Here is a 15,273-nt window from a genome sequence, read left to right as displayed (position 1 = left end):
TTGAGGCTGAAGTGTACCATTTATAGCAGGAACTTGATTGTTCCAGAAAAGTTCTGTACACATGCAGCAAGGTTAGAAGTTTGAATTATGTAACAGAGCTGACTTTTTGCCCGCTGTTAGTGTGCGTCACTATGGAGACAGCCTTGCCGCCATTGGAGGAGGCCCGGGTCACCCCGGGACACGAGCTCCCTGCTGCATTGTGGGTGAGAGCCCTTCGCTGCAGTTAGATGGCTCCTGTGTGTTTACGGGAACCGCGGATGTGAATCTAGACGTTAGGCACTTTGAGTGTATTGACCATTGGAAAATCTTTTACAAACCGAAAGGTGTAGGTCACTCCAAGGTGTTAGTTAAGAAGGGTTTTGTTCAGGGAGCTTGGCTTCCGGAGAGCACAGTCGTGTGGTAAGAAAGAGGAGGAGTGCGGGATCTAAAGCTGAAAACACTGAATGCTCACGCCTCGGCGAAGAGCCGGATGACTGGGTTTTGGCCAGTGGGGAAGTCCGCTGGGACTCCAGGGGCTCCACGCGGCACGTCAGGCTGCACAAGCCCCCGGAGTGTCTTTACCCCCGGCCTTGTCCCTGCGACTACTGGGCTGGCCTCATGAGTCCAGTGTTTTTACAACCTAGAGCGGGTGGCTCATTTTTTTGAAAGAACTTTTTATTCTGAAAAAACTTAAACTTAAGGAAAACCACCAGGAATGGCATGTCTAACTTGTTTGTACTCTTTGCCTCGAGTCACCGCTGTGGAACACATGGCCACATTTGCCTTGTTGTTCTCGTTCTCTGTGCCCGTGCCTCTCCTGAGCCGCTTTTTAAATGGACTGCACCCGTGACGCCCCTTCGCCCTCCGCGCTGCAGCGCTGACTCCCCGAGAACAGTGTTCCCTTAAAACCTCAGCAGTTTTCAAATTCAAGAAACCTAGTGTTGACTTCCCACTTTCTCACCGGTCTGCAGCCCCTGCTCCAGTTTTCTCAGTTATCTGTGTCAATGATGCGTTTGGCACAAGAACCAGATTGGGGTGAAGGCTGTTTCTGCCGATCTCTTCCACTCTCTTCACCTTTTTCAGTGAGCCTTTCTTTTTTTCTTCCCTAGGGGTTTTTTCTTTTCTTTTTTCCAGTTCAAATATAGTTGTCTCCACTTTCCCCCTTCAACTCCCGCCCCACCCCAGCCATACCCATGGTTTTTTCTTTCTTTCTTTCTTTTTTAACAGCTTACTAAGATCAAATTCAGACCTGGTTAGTGTAGCTCAATGGATTGAGCTCAGGCCCGCAAACCAGGGGCTCTCTAGTTCAGTTCCAGGTCAGGGCACATGCCTGGGTTGTGGGCCATGGCAGGTGTCCAGTGTGGGGCACTCAAGAGGCAACCACACATTAATGTTTCTTTCTCTCCATCTCCCTTTCTTTCTCCTTCCCTTCCCTCCCTCTAAAAATTAAAAAAAAAATCTTAAAGAAAAATATAAAATTCATGTACAACTTACCCATTTAAAGCAAACAGTTAACTGGGTTTTTTTCCATCCCCCCCAACCTCCAAGTCCCAGCCCTAGGCCGCCGACCACTAATCTACTTTCTGTAGCTGCAGATTTGTCTCCTGGACTTTTCATCTACATGAAGTTGTAAGACGTGTTCGTGGCCTCTTGCATCTGGCTTCTCTCACTTAACCCAGCGCTCCTCCCCTCTGTCTAAAAAGCCAGTAGGCATGTCCTCGGGGGGACGTCAGTAGAAATAGAAACAGAATTGGCAGGATTCACTTTACAATTAGTTTTATAGGAATCTTGTTCCATAAAGTGAGAGATACCTTTTTATTTTACTTTCAATGTCATAGTGAAGGTAAAACGTCGCATAAACTTTTTTGAAAACTATAATTATTTCTGAACTTGTCCAACTAAGAATGCTGTCAGGTTGGAAGGCACTGATTGCCCAGTGAAGAGAACCCTGAGTAAGAAAAGGGGATTGCATCAGGCAGAACCCTGACTTAGCAGCGTACGTGCTCTTGGACACCATGAAAACTGAGCCGTTGAAAAGAGTAAGTTGAACCAACCCGAAGAACTGTTAGGTCACAGTTGGAAAGTGCCTCTGAAGGGTAGTCTCTACCATCCTGTTAGGGTTTTTATAGTCGCTTTTGATCAGAAACAATATTTAGCCATTTTTAAAGCTTTTTAAGTCTCTTTTAATCAGAAACTGTGCTGAGCAGTTTTGGTTTTTGACGCACGTTGGCAGGGTGTGGAGAACGGGAACCTGTGTGTTGGTAGGAATGTAAAACGGTGCAGCTGCCGCCGCCGCCGTGGTGTCCAGTGCGGCAGATTCTCAAAGACTTAAACCTGGCGCTGCCGTGTGACCCAGCGGTTCCCTCCTGGGCGGGCCCAGGGACAGTCTGGACTAGGGGCTCGGGCGGAGGCTCGGAGGCTCATGTTCACGGCGGCATTAGTCCCAGCAGCTGAAAGGTGGGAGCCACCCCTCTGCCCTTCGACAGGTAAATGGATGAACAAAATGTGGTCCATCCACACAGTGGGATGTTTGTTTTTACTTTTTGAAGTTTTTATCTATTTATTTATTTATTTTTAGAGAAGGGAGGAGAGAGAGAAAGAGAGGGAGAGAAACATCAATGTGTGGTTGCCTCTCGTGCACCCGTTGGGAACCTGGCCCACAACCCTGGCATGTGCCCTGACTGGGACTCAAACTGGTGACCCTCTGATTTGTAGGCCAGCACCCAACCACTGAGCCACACCAGCCAGGGCCACACGATGGAACGTTATTCAGCCTTAGAAAAAGAAGGAAGTTCTGACACATGCTGCAGCACGGGTGGACCGAGAGACATCGTGCTCAGTGAGATGCGCCGGTCGTAACAGGACAAGTGCTTTGTCTCTCCGTTCATAGGAGCTTCCTGGAGCAGTCAGATCCATGGAGACAGAAGATGGTGGATGCCCAGGGCTGGGGTGGGGGGGGGCGGCGAGGTAGCGTTTCCTGGGGATGGAATTTCAGTGTGAGAAGGAAAGAGTCTGGGGAGGGGCAGCGGCGATGGTTGCATAGCAGTGAGTGCGCCGACCCATGCACTTGACGGTGGTTAGATGGTGAAAGTGTTCGTTATGCACATGTTACCGCAGTGGGGAAAGTTAGAAATAGGCACAGTGTTCTCTTTGAACTTGAGATACAAGGGTTCGGCTTTAAATAACATCCATCCAGCCTGTGAAAATTATTGGGTTTTTCTATTGCTTATATCCCCGTTTAGGACTTTCTTACAACAGGTAAAAATGTAGAGATGGGATTATTATAAACAGGGGATAAGTCCAAAAGAGGCACCATCCAAAGAAGTCTCTGAGCCCGTTTGACAGTGAACCTTGTCACAATGGGGACACTGTCCCGAGTCAGACTTGGCCAGTGCTTGCTGTCCCGTACGGGACTTCCGCATGCAGACCCTGGACGCCTCGCCAACAGCCAGACTGGCATTTCTGAAGCCCGCTCTCCCTGTGCTAACCGCCCGGTTCTTCGGCCCTCTGCTCTGTCCTGCAGTGTGCTCACGTGAGGCCTGGGCTCTCGGAAACAGTCGGCCCTTTCTTTACTCAAGGAGCTAATGGGGAGGCCGTCAGCCCTGACGCCTGGGCCTTGCCTAAGGATTTTACAAATGAATCTTCTTTTGTTTCTCAGGTCGATCTTGGAGAAGGAGGGACCAAAGTCACTGTTTAGAGGCTTGGGTCCAAATTTGGTTGGAGTCGCACCATCAAGGTGAGCATTAGACTCACGGCCAGCCCCACGCGTCTGTCACACAGCGATCCCTTCCCCGCGACGGGCCGCGCTGCTAGACGGCCGATTTCTCCTGCGGAGAAGTACAGATTTGCCGGAGTAGCCTGACAAATGGAAACAGTGGTGACTGTGGGTGTGTCTTTAGTGTGTGTGTGAGAAAGAGATTCTAGTTATTTTACTAAGTTGAAAATGAGTCTGCTCTCACGCCTGGACCTTCTCCAAGTAAGTGTGACACCTGTCGGCAGCATCGCCCTCACCACACCACCCCGGTGACACATAAGTCACTGTGGAGTGAGGCAGGACAGGTATGGTGTATTTAGAAACACTGCAGATTTAAAAAGTCACAGCCTATGTCGGTGCTCGAAGGATTGGCCTTTACCCAGACTGAAGAATGTACCGGACTTGGTGCGTTACCGGATCTGGTGGGCGGGCTCTTCACCCGCACTCCGGCCCACGCCCCAGAGCTCCGTCAGCGTCCGCGGTCCAGCAGGGCCCCCCAGTGATCCGCATGCCCCTGGAAGCGCTGACCTGAAGGGGTTTTAAAGGAAGGAATTCTGGGCTTTACTTTATATAAAGCAACATCCTCATTTTTGTTACAAGGCCTACCTGTCTTTAATCTGCACTGTCCAGACAGATACAATAGCCACTGGCCACCTGGGCTCTTAGATTAACCAAAAAAAAAATTCAGTTCCTCAGCCTCACTAGCACATTTCAGGTACTTAACCTTAGCACACGGCCCTCGGCTCCTGCCTGCACCAGGGACCACAGGTACCTGAGGTTCCAGCCTGTGTAGGAGGCTCTGGGCGGTGCTGAGGGGGAGACAGGCACTCGGGGAAAGCGGTGACAAGGTGAGAGAGAGAGTGTCCTGTCACCACTGAAAAGTAGGCAGGAAACTGCTTCTGGAAATGGCCCCCCGGGGACAGAAGCCGGGTGGCAGGGATGGGACACACGTCGCTCCGTGTAATGCTCGATTAGACTTTAAGGAGAACTAAGCTTTATAACAAAAATGAGAATGTTGTTTCATAAGGTAAAGACGAAAAGCTTCTAGAGTTCTTGCGGATCAAGGCTCCAATTTATACGCAGATCACCAGGAGGATTTGTTTATGTGCAAACCATTATTGCCAGTTATTATTAAACCCTTTTGTTCCTTTAGAATTTCATAGCACATGAGTATAATCTATTGAAAAAGTAGAAAGGACTAGCCCTGGCCGCGTGGCCCAGTTGACTGGAGCGTCGTCCTGCGCCCAAGAGGTGCAGGTTCCGAGCCCGGTTGGGGCACGGACGGGAAGCAGCCTGTCCACGTTTCTCTCTCCCTTCCGAGCTCTGTCAAATTAGTGAACAACCCTTTGGGTGAGGATTAGAAGTAATAATGAAAAGAAGAAAGTACTAGTCTATGAGATTATTAATGGATGCCAAATATATGTGACATATAAGTGTCCAGTAGAGAAAGTTAAGCCCTGTCTGCCTGTGGGCGATACTGTCTTGGCAACCTCTGTTCATCTGATTCCTGCCCCACACCCATTTAGAGCGCTGGGACCCAGGGCAAAACAGAAGGCTGCTGTACAACACAATCGTGATGAGTAGTCAGGGTCCTAAGTTGAAAAATATATTGTATGATCTGTTGAGAAGCTGGAAAAAAAAGAAACCTCTTCCTGGCACTGCTGGTGAAGGAGCAGGGAAACTCCCCGCCAGGCCCGCACCCAGCTGCACTAGAGAGGAGACAGAGGCAGAGGAGAAGACAGGGAGGGGGAGCCATGGGGGAGGCTGGCCACCCGGAGCTGTGGTTGCCTTTGGGGGCAGGGCATGTTCAGTGGGCGGAGCTGTTCATGCCCCTGGGCTGGCGGCCATGCCTGTGTCACGGATCCTCAGTCACCCAAAGGACGCCCAGGGTACCACAGGGTGAGTGTGGTGCATTTTAGAAATACTGCAGCTCTTCAAAGGGACAGTTTATGTTGTGCTCAGAGGATTGGCATTTATCCAAATGAAGAGCGTAAATGGACTTTGTTTAACATCAAAATCTCATTTTCCTCAATTAAGTGGGACATTCAGTCTCACTGAATACTGGAGGGATGGGCGGGACCTTCCAAAGTTGTCAGTGGGGCTGGGTCCCAGCACACACAGGGTCAGGGTTAGACGTTGACTTCTGGCCCATTTTATTTTCTAAACTTTTCAGAGGTTGCAGAGGAACCGGGTGTGTTTGTGGGGCCAGACCAACGTCTTTACAGCCTTCTCTTTCTGTCCTAACAGGGCTGTGTACTTCGCATGTTACTCCAAAGCCAAAGAGCAGTTCAACGGCATTTTCGTGCCCAACAGCAACACCGTGCACATATTCTCCGCCGGCTCTGCAGGTACGTTGCCCCACGGGGGGCGGGGGAGCCGCTCACCTCCTCATGTGCACCTGGTGCCCAGCAGCCTTTTTCAGGGATTGGGGATGAGCTCTGTGCATCCTTTGCATCTGAGATCATTTTTCTAAAGCTTTATGTGGGAATTGATTAAATTGAATGTTTAAATCCGTTTGTAACTTAGTTCCTGTTTCTTTGCTCACTAAAGCTTTTTATTTTTCCTCAAAATGTCCATGTTCTGTGCATGCTGGTCAGTGTAATGCTTCGTTTCAAGTAATTTTAGTGTGTTTTTCATGTCTGTTTCATTGTTATTTTCTAAAATTCAAGCTCTCTTTCCGTGACTCCCTGTGCACAGTTGGGACTTTTGTCCTTAACACTTGGATTCCATGACCAAGGGGTGGAATTCCACAAGGGGTGGGGGCTGGGGGTCCCCTGTGGGGTGTGACTGATCAGCGCACTCCTCTTTTGAAGGGGTCATCCCACTTACTGTACGAAATTTATAACATGATTTCCCCTAGAAAATACGTGGCAAAAAACACTGACTTGGAGATTGCTGAGAGAAGGCTGTGTCTTTATGTAGAAGGCTTATGTCTGTTTAACTAGAAAGGTATTTTAAAGAACTAAAATTGACATTTTATGAAAAATTCCCGCCTTCTGCCAGCCTGTAAAGTGTATGCAGCTCTGTCTATCCCTCTAATGTCAAGTAAAAGTACTAGTAACCCTCTGAATAGTTACAGATAATACCTTCTGGACCCCAATAGAAACTGTTGCACAGCTGCTTCAACACGGGAAGGGCGTTGGCTGCTGAGTACAAGGCTCTGAGGAGGAAGTGTGGTGTCTTGTTTTCTTGAGGCTCATAACCTAAATGCTGTTCATCGATTTTGCTACTTTTGCAAAATTCACTTAGAAGAACCCTTGGTACCTAAAGCGTACCTGGAGGGAGGCGTTTAATCCACTGTCCAGGTTCCTGGTGTCTGAGTGATCTTTTGGAGAAGAGTCGCCGTGCTGGCCTGTGTTTGCTTGGCCTGGACTGGTTAGCAGTGTCAGAGTGGGGGAAGCTTGCTAATAAGAAAGAGGTTCTCCAGTAAGCAGATCAGTGTTAAAACTTCAGTCTCCTGAAATGATTAGTCAGGTATTAAAGTGTCTAAGTTTGGATGCAGTTACATGGAGATTTGGTTCCTTCTCTTTTAAGTTTTCCATAAGGCAACCTTTTGGGTTAAGACAGCAACTTTTTAAAGCAAGTTCTTTCTGGACCTGACGCTTATAAATTGTGTTCAAAGCGTTTTCACGTTAACCAGAGGAATCACTTTGGCAGGAGTGCCAACAGCACCACCTAGAGGCTGGGAACACTAGGTAGGGCTAGAGAGCGGAGAGATTTCTTTTAGGCCCAGCGGATCAGATGGTTGTTACCGTTCGGGAGATGTTCAGGAGATTGCTGCTTCTGTCGGCAAGACAGACACTGAACCGCCTCCCGCTCTCGTTTTTATCGCTCAGCCATTGGAAGCTGCCTTCAGCGTTTATTGGATGGAACAAACCGCCTTAGGCTGCACTGGCTGTGTTCGATGATGACATTTGCTGTTCTTTTTTTTTTCTTCCAGCTTTTGTCACAAATTCCTTAATGAATCCTATATGGATGGTTAAAACCCGGATGCAACTAGAGCGGAAGTAAGTTACTAATTGTTGCTTCCTTAATTTGAGAATTCTTGGGGATGGCTTCCCCCCAGCCCCCGCCACGGAGTGCACAGGTCCTCGTCCTTTCTGACCTGCGAGCAGGTCCTTGTGTTTGGGGGTCGTGCTCTCAAGCATCGTGGGGGACAGAGACCAATAGAGAGGGTCGGGAGTTTGCTCCACTGTGACCCTTGCCCTGCAGTGCCGACCCCCTCCAACTGTCAGGGATCCCTGCTCTGCGCAGGCCCCACCCCAGTTGCGGCTGTGAGCTCTCCCCTAGGTATGTCTCTTCCCCATGGGAAGATGCCATCAAGGGCAGAGCAGCAAAAGCCTTCAGGCCTCCAAAGGGCCATTGTCATCTGCAAGGCCCTCCCTGTGGGGTGTCATCCCTGGAACTCTCTCTCGGACTCTGAGTCCTTTAGTGGCCAGGGACGCCTGCAGCCCCTTCGAGGACAGGATCAGTGGAAACCAGTTGTTGGAGTACAGTTAGTCATGGCTTTTTTTAGCAATCTTTTTTTAAAAATATTTTATTTATTTATCTTTAGAGGGGAAGGGAAGGAGAGAGGGAGAGAAATATCAATGTATGGTTGCCTCTGCCGAGGACACACAATGTATCGTGTGTCCCCTGCCGGGAATTGGCCTGCAACCCAGGCATGTACCCTGACTGGGAATTGAACCTCGATCCTCTAGTTTGCAGGCCCGTGCTCAATCCACTGAGCTACACCAGCCAGGGCTATGGCTTTTAAATTACAGTGTAGTGATACACCTACTTAATGTACTAAGTCAAGCACGGCCCAGCTACTACCGTAATTTCAGATAAGGGGTGATGCTAAGTGAGGTTTTGTGATAGGATTCTGTCTAAGAACCCTGGGTAACTGGGTTGCCCAGAACCCTGTGGGCGGCACTGGAAACTTCCAGCNAGGCCTCCAAAGGGCCATTGTCATCTGCAAGGCCCTCCCTGTGGGGTGTCATCCCTGGAACTCTTTCTCGGACTCTGACTCCTTTAGTGGCCAGGGACGCCTGCAGCCCCTTCGAGGACAGGATCAGTGGAAACCAGTTGTTGGAGTACAGTTAGTCATGGCCTTTTTTAGCAATCTTTTTTTTTTATATATTTTATTTATTTATCTTTAGAGGGGAAGGGAAGGAGAGAGGGAGAGAAATATCAATGTATGGTTGCCTCTGCCGAGGACACACAATGTATCGTGTGTCCCCTGCCGGGAATTGGCCTGCAACCCAGGCATGTACCCTGACTGGGAATTGAACCTCGATCCTCTAGTTTGCAGGCCCGTGCTCAATCCACTGAGCTACACCAGCCAGGGCTATGGCTTTTAAATTACAGTGTAGTGATACACCTACTTAATGTACTAAGTCAAGCACGGCCCAGCTACTACCGTAATTTCAGATAAGGGGTGATGCTAAGTGAGGTTTTGTGATAGGATTCTGTCTAAGAACCCTGGGTAACTGGGTTGCCCAGAACCCTGTGGGCGGCACTGGAAACTTCCAGCGAATCCAGTCTAACTTTGAGCTGCCCAGAAAGGAGAGAGGACAGAGTGAGGACTCCCCGTAAGTGCACGTAGGGGCCTCTGTGGCTCATTCTTCCTGATGGCCACAATGGCCTCTGCATTGGCCTTTGGTTCTGTAGACCCCTGCCCGTTCTGCCTGAAAGAACCCTCTGGAAAGCATCGGGTCCAACCTGTTTGAACAGATCACTTGCTTAAAATCCTTCGAAGAATCTCGGTTACTCTCAGGGTTAAATTCCAACTCCTTGGCTCACTGTTCAAGGTCCTTTGCAATCCCTAGAAAACACCACATGCTCTCACGTGGTTGTGCCTGGAGCCAGCCGGCTCTGACCAGGACTCCCTTCTCCTGGCACCGACCTGTCCTTCCACTTCGGACCGGCACCACTTCCTGGAGACCTTGGGCCCTCGCCCCCGATCCCAAGTGTGCTCAGTGTCCTAGCACCCCTTCCGCTTTGCAGTGGATAAGGGCTGACATTGGCTGAGAGCCAGCAGGTACAGCCTCATTCGCGTGGGCCTATGAACGTGTCCCTTGACTGGGAGTGTTTCCGGTGGGCTTCCCATGCGCTAGTCACTAGGGAAGAAGCAGCACAGAGAAGGCGCAGGCCCCACCTCCCCAAAATGTGGCTTCACAGAAAATAGACTCTATTCTCGTGGGGCAAGGGCCCTGAGCATGTCTGGACCTGCAGGGTCCCCGACGCAGGCCAGGCAGGAGGGGCAGCGAGGCAGCTGGCGGGCCCTCCTGCGGCAGCAACGCCCACACTGCCATCTGAGAAACAGCTGGCATTGAGGAGGGCTGCGGGCAGAGAGCCATGTGCCCAGAAAACCTGGAGGCAGGGGAGCACAGTGATTCTGGGGAGCTGCCAGGAGGGACAGTGGTCTGCACCATGAGCAAAAGCACTGGAGGGGGAGGGAACTACGGGAAGGAAGGGCTGGAGGAGTGAGCGGGGCTTGTCCTTCCAGCCCTGCAAATGCATTTGGAGTTAGACCTGGGCTTTGCTTGGAGGGCCGTCAAGAGTCATCAGAGTGGTTGTGGGTGGCCCCAGGGGGACTTTGTCCCCCAGGGAACATTTGTCAATGTCTGGAGACATTTTTAGTTGTCACACTTAGGTGAAGTGCTGCTGGCATGGAGTGGATCGAGGTCACAGAGAGTACTGACAACCCCACAGTGCACAGGACAGCGCCCAGCGGTGAATTCCCTGGCCCCAAATGTCAGTGGTCACCAGACTAAGAAAGTGCACGAGAAGGAGTTAAACAGGGAGTGGTTGGATTTGCGCTGGAAAGGTCCCCCAGGTAGGGTGCAGAGAACAGCCTGACTGAGGGAGACCTACGGAGACCGATGGAGCAGGAGGGGACTCAGTGACAGGCGTGAACACTGTCAGGTCCCGGAGTTCAGTTTGTGTCTGGGTGGTCTCTGACCACTTTCCGTCAGGGGAGGAACAGCCGGCCTGGGGCTCTTGATCAGTTGCGTAGTCTCTTTGGCATTCACGGTTTCGTGAGGTTGGAAGTAACCGAATCCAACTGCCCCATTTGGAGACAAGCGGTAAGAAAGGGCACCTGTACTCTCTCCCCACTGTCTGTCGGAGCCTGATGAGGTGTCCTTCAGTACTCCCTTGAAGCCCGCGCCCCTGCCATAACTCGTCACGCTTCATCCTGTCCAGCCTTCCACTTCACGCACTTCCCTGTGCCTTCCTGCCTTCGCAGCAATTTTAATCTGGCACATGTACCGCAGCTTATTGTCTGGGTCTATTTTTAGGTACTTGCACGGTTTTGATTAAGTTAGTTGTTTCCCTTGTGATGAATGATTTCCTCCATATAGCTCTTTCCAGATCAGGTCAGAGGCTATGAACGTGGGTTTGGGACTCTTACACAGACACACATGCTGTTTGTGGGCGGGCTGGGCTCCCTGCCCCCAGTGCCAGAGGACACGTGTTCCACGCTGGTTTCCTTTGTATTCAGCAATCAGCGTTGGTGCCCGTTCACGCGTGTGTTCTGACTGCCTGTCCTTGGTCTGCTTCCCCAGGGTGCGCGGCTCCAAGCAGATGAACACGCTCCAGTGTGCGCGCCACGTGTACCAGACGGAAGGCATTCGCGGCTTCTATCGGGGATTGACTGCCTCGTACGCGGGCATCTCAGAAACTGTCATCTGTTTTGCGATTTATGAAAGTTTGAAGAAGTGTCTGAAAGACGCCCCATTAGCCCCCTCTCCAACGGGGGCTGAGAAGAATTCCACAAACTTTTTTGGACTCATGGCAGCTGCTGCTGTCGCTAAGGGCTGTGCCTCCTGTGTCGCCTATCCACATGGTACGTGCCGCCTCCCCGCAGGGAGACAGCTGTCGGGCGCCACGTTCCTCAGTCCCGGGAGCCAACCGCAATGCAGATGCCTGCAGGTGTCGGCAGAACCGACTCCAGGGGCCTCAGCCTCTGCCCTGTGCGCATGCGCACAGGTCACAGCAGCAGGTGGCAGCGGCTCAGTGTCACTCAGCCCCAGCTGATGGCCCCAGAACTTGCTGGGCAGAATGTGGGCCTGGCATTGCGGAACTTGCGGTGATTTCAAAGAAGCCAAAATCTGGATTTTATTTTAAATCCTTCTATTAAAAAATGACATAGGAGCCAAACTTTTAAAAAAATCTCTCGGCTTTCACTTGGAGTGCTGAGTAGAGCTACTTCGGTGTTTATTTTTTAAGGAATTATAGACCTGATGTCCTTCTGACCTACTGTTTTAAAAATGGCTTTGTTTATTGTGCCATTAAAAATGGGCTTTGTTTTCAAAAGCCTCCCATACAAATGTGTGTGGTGAGCTCAGTGACAGGTAATTGAGGCCCCTGTGTGTGCCAGGGCCTCTTGTGGCCTCAGGGCTCATTGAGAAGAGATCCAGAAGGCTCTTGGTAGGCTCCCTGGTCGGGAGGGAGGAGCTTGTGCAGAGGTCTGCTTGGTGGGCGGAGCCAGGCCTCCTCCTGCTGTGGCATAGGGCGAGGGAGGGCCAGGTGGACCAAGGCTTGGAGAAGGAGGAGGAGGCAGCATCTGAGCTGGTGGTCCATGCTGAGAAGGGTTCTAGGAGGAGAATGCTGGGGAGTGCCTGGAAAGAAAGTCTTGGGGAAGATACTGCCCTACTTAATACAAACTTCAGCTTCAGTGAAATTACAGTGTTCGCTTAATCAGGAGTAGAAAATCAGAAACCATCTTAAAATTAAGTCCCATTCAAACTCAGATTTTAAAAATCCCTTTCAAGTTATTTTGTCCCTTTGTATATACATCCCTAATTGGCCATCTCCCGGAGTTAGAAAATGTTCTAAACAGATCTTCCTTTTCATCATCTCTGCGACGACTCTGTCCAAACAGGAGCTGGGGTGGCAGTCTGGCAGAGCTGGCCTTTGAGATGGCTTCTCATGTGGCCTGGGAATGCAGTTTACTTGTCGCATAAAGCATGTGTGTCTCTCTGCAGAAGTCATAAGGACGCGGCTCCGGGAGGAGGGCACCAAGTACAAGTCCTTCGTGCAGACCGCGCGGCTGGTCTTCCGGGAGGAGGGCTACCTCGCCTTCTACAGGGGGCTCTTCGCACAGCTCATCCGGCAGATCCCGAACACCGCCATCGTGCTGTCCACCTATGAGCTCATTGTGTACCTGCTGGACGACCGTCCTCAGTAACAGGCCAGAGAATTGTGCTGTAGGAGAATAAAACTGAAAAACTCAATAGAGAAATTTTTTTTTCCGTTGATGTTTAGAATGTTCGAGACCGAAACAGGAAAGGCCACAAAAAATGTGGCTCATGTCACCTGCTGGACATTTCCTTTTGGATTCATGTTTTCTGGAAGGTTTAAATTCATTAACGTTAATAGTTAATTATAACTTTTTTTTAACTTAAGAGGATTCAGGATTCAGCAGCAACTAAATTAAATCATGCTATTTAATTTAAGTATAAATTTGGCTTGTGTCCTCCTTTGTGTTCACTGTACTGGAAACTGTGGGACTTCAGTGGAACGTAACCCTAAGAGGCAGGTGGAACCTCCGAAGTGAAAGTACAGCTGTTTTGTGACCTGTCAGGTATTGCATTGGACAGGTAGGGGGCGTCACATTTTGGTGGCACTGGGCAGATGGGACAGGCGTCCTAGCTATTCTTTGTGCGTTCCCCAGTCTCATACAGATTGACAATCCAAGCTTTCAGGCTGCTGAGTTTTCTTTTTAAAAAAACCATGACTTTCCGACATTAAATATTTTAAACCACATGCACTTTCCTGGAGTTCTCTTCTATCTCTGGTTTGAACCAAAGGCGAGAATCTTCCCGAACTGTTTACCAGTGGCCTCGTCCCTGCGTATTAATTCCAGGAGGTAAGCCTAGTCAGGCCCAGGTGCTGTGTAGGGATGTCGGAGTGCAGTCGCGCGAGCGGCCGGCCGTGAACGTGGGATATTGGGAGAGATGCAGCCCCTCTGATGGTGTGGGCCCTGTTCTCAGCGGGTAGCCGCTGCTGGGGGAAGAAGCGTGACCCAGGCTGATTGCCCCTCCGTGGAGAGCTCACATTTAACCTGACTGGAAGTAGTAGTGATGTTTAAATACCCTAGTTTAAAAAAAATGTTTTAATCCTAGAAATGAGAAATTACCAGAATTGCAAACCTACCCCGCCATTTTAAAAGGAAATTTAATATGGGACAAAAGCTAAGACAGAAGGCAGGTAAGATGGACTGTCCTCCTTCAGCTCTCTCCCTGGACTTCACACGTGTTGCCCATGGGGTTCTTTTTCAGTCTGAGTATCCGGGAAGATGCGACTCAGCCACACATGGAGTTCGAACAGGTGCAGTACTCTGGTGGGGATGAGGAGGGTATTTTCTAATCGTACTCAAATTGAGTGTAACTTTGTTTGCCTTTCATCACAAAGGAGGTTGTTCGGTGGTGGTGAGCTCTCTGGTATAATTTTCTTCAACTATTGACAACTATGTAAAAGTCAAAACAAGTGTGCTCAGTCATGCTTCAGTGCTTCCAAAACATGTAACTGTAAAGAGACTTCTATTTAAGAACCTTATTTCTAAAAAAGATTTTATTTATTTTTAGACAGAGGGGAAGGGAGAGAGAAAGAGAGAGAAACATCAGTATGTGGTTGCTACTCATGCACCCCCTACTGGGGACCTGACTTGCAACCCAGGCATGTGCCCTGACTGGGAATCGAACCCGTGACCCTTTGCTTTCCGAGCTGACACTCAATCTACCGAGCCACACCAGCCAGGGCCAGAACCTCATTTTAATGACTTTGATAGTGGCACTTAGCAACGTCTTCCTGTTTTAATATTATATTAAAACTTGATTTTTTTCCTCAAGATTTTAATATGAAAATTTAAAATTAGGTTGCTTAATATTCACTGTTTGGGTAAGAGTTATTTTGAAGTAATTTTCACTTACACTTATTTAAATTAATAAATTCGATGTTGATCTAGTCCAAGTTAATTCTCTGCTTGCTTCTCCAACATCAGGGCACTGAAATGCAAGCAACGTGGGCCCAAAAGCTGGATGAGAACAGGCAGGAAAAAGGGATACTTCCTTCATAAAAGGGGCTTGTCGGGATTTTAGTGGGAAATGCCACCGTTGGAGCTGTTCATGGAGAAATCCCATGCTTTCTTTCTCTGTTCTCCACCAGCTTAGTCGTTGGGATTTTATTATGTTTAAGTAATATAATACATATATGTAAAAGATTTTAAAGACCCTCACTGTGTAGGGTGTATGTCTTCTCCTTTAAGTTATTCCCAACAACCTCATGAGGCAGTTACTATCATCGTCCACTTTCTACAAATAAGAGGCTCAGAGACATGCACGAAGTGCTTGAAGTCTCGGAGGTGGTCAGCAGGAAGCCGACCAGCAGCAGAGCAGGTCCGTGCTGCCTGCGGAAGAGATGGATGGCAGGTCGCAGGGGCAGCCGAATCTGAAATGATTGGAGTTGGGGGCCAAGTTCAGCGAACCATTCCATTCAGTTCCCTTCAGGATTGTGCACCACTTGCATGGTCCCCACAGAGCTGCACTGGAACC

General features: G+C 49.6%; 1 protein-coding gene across 1 annotated transcript in view; it reads left to right on the top strand.

Moving 5' to 3' along the window:
* SLC25A33 (solute carrier family 25 member 33) overlaps positions 1 to 13,482 on the top strand; it is a 29,474-nt gene extending 15,992 nt beyond the window's left edge. The window contains exons 3-7 of the mRNA XM_037045306.1: positions 3,638 to 3,715; positions 5,981 to 6,081; positions 7,674 to 7,740; positions 11,284 to 11,564; positions 12,706 to 13,482. Coding sequence (XP_036901201.1) covers positions 3,638 to 3,715; positions 5,981 to 6,081; positions 7,674 to 7,740; positions 11,284 to 11,564; positions 12,706 to 12,908 — 730 coding nt within the window. The 3' untranslated portion in view covers positions 12,909 to 13,482. The remainder of the gene's footprint in view (positions 1 to 3,637; positions 3,716 to 5,980; positions 6,082 to 7,673; positions 7,741 to 11,283; positions 11,565 to 12,705) is intronic.
* The last annotated feature ends 1,791 nt before the right edge of the window (positions 13,483 to 15,273 follow it).

Source organism: Sturnira hondurensis, unplaced genomic scaffold, assembly GCF_014824575.4.
Source record: "Sturnira hondurensis isolate 20B ecotype Veracruz unplaced genomic scaffold, ASM1482457v3 Scaffold0004257, whole genome shotgun sequence".
Lineage (NCBI taxonomy): Eukaryota > Metazoa > Chordata > Mammalia > Chiroptera > Phyllostomidae > Sturnira > Sturnira hondurensis.
The sequence above is the reverse complement of the archived record's forward strand: the minus strand, read 5'-3'. Positions and strand labels throughout refer to the sequence as shown.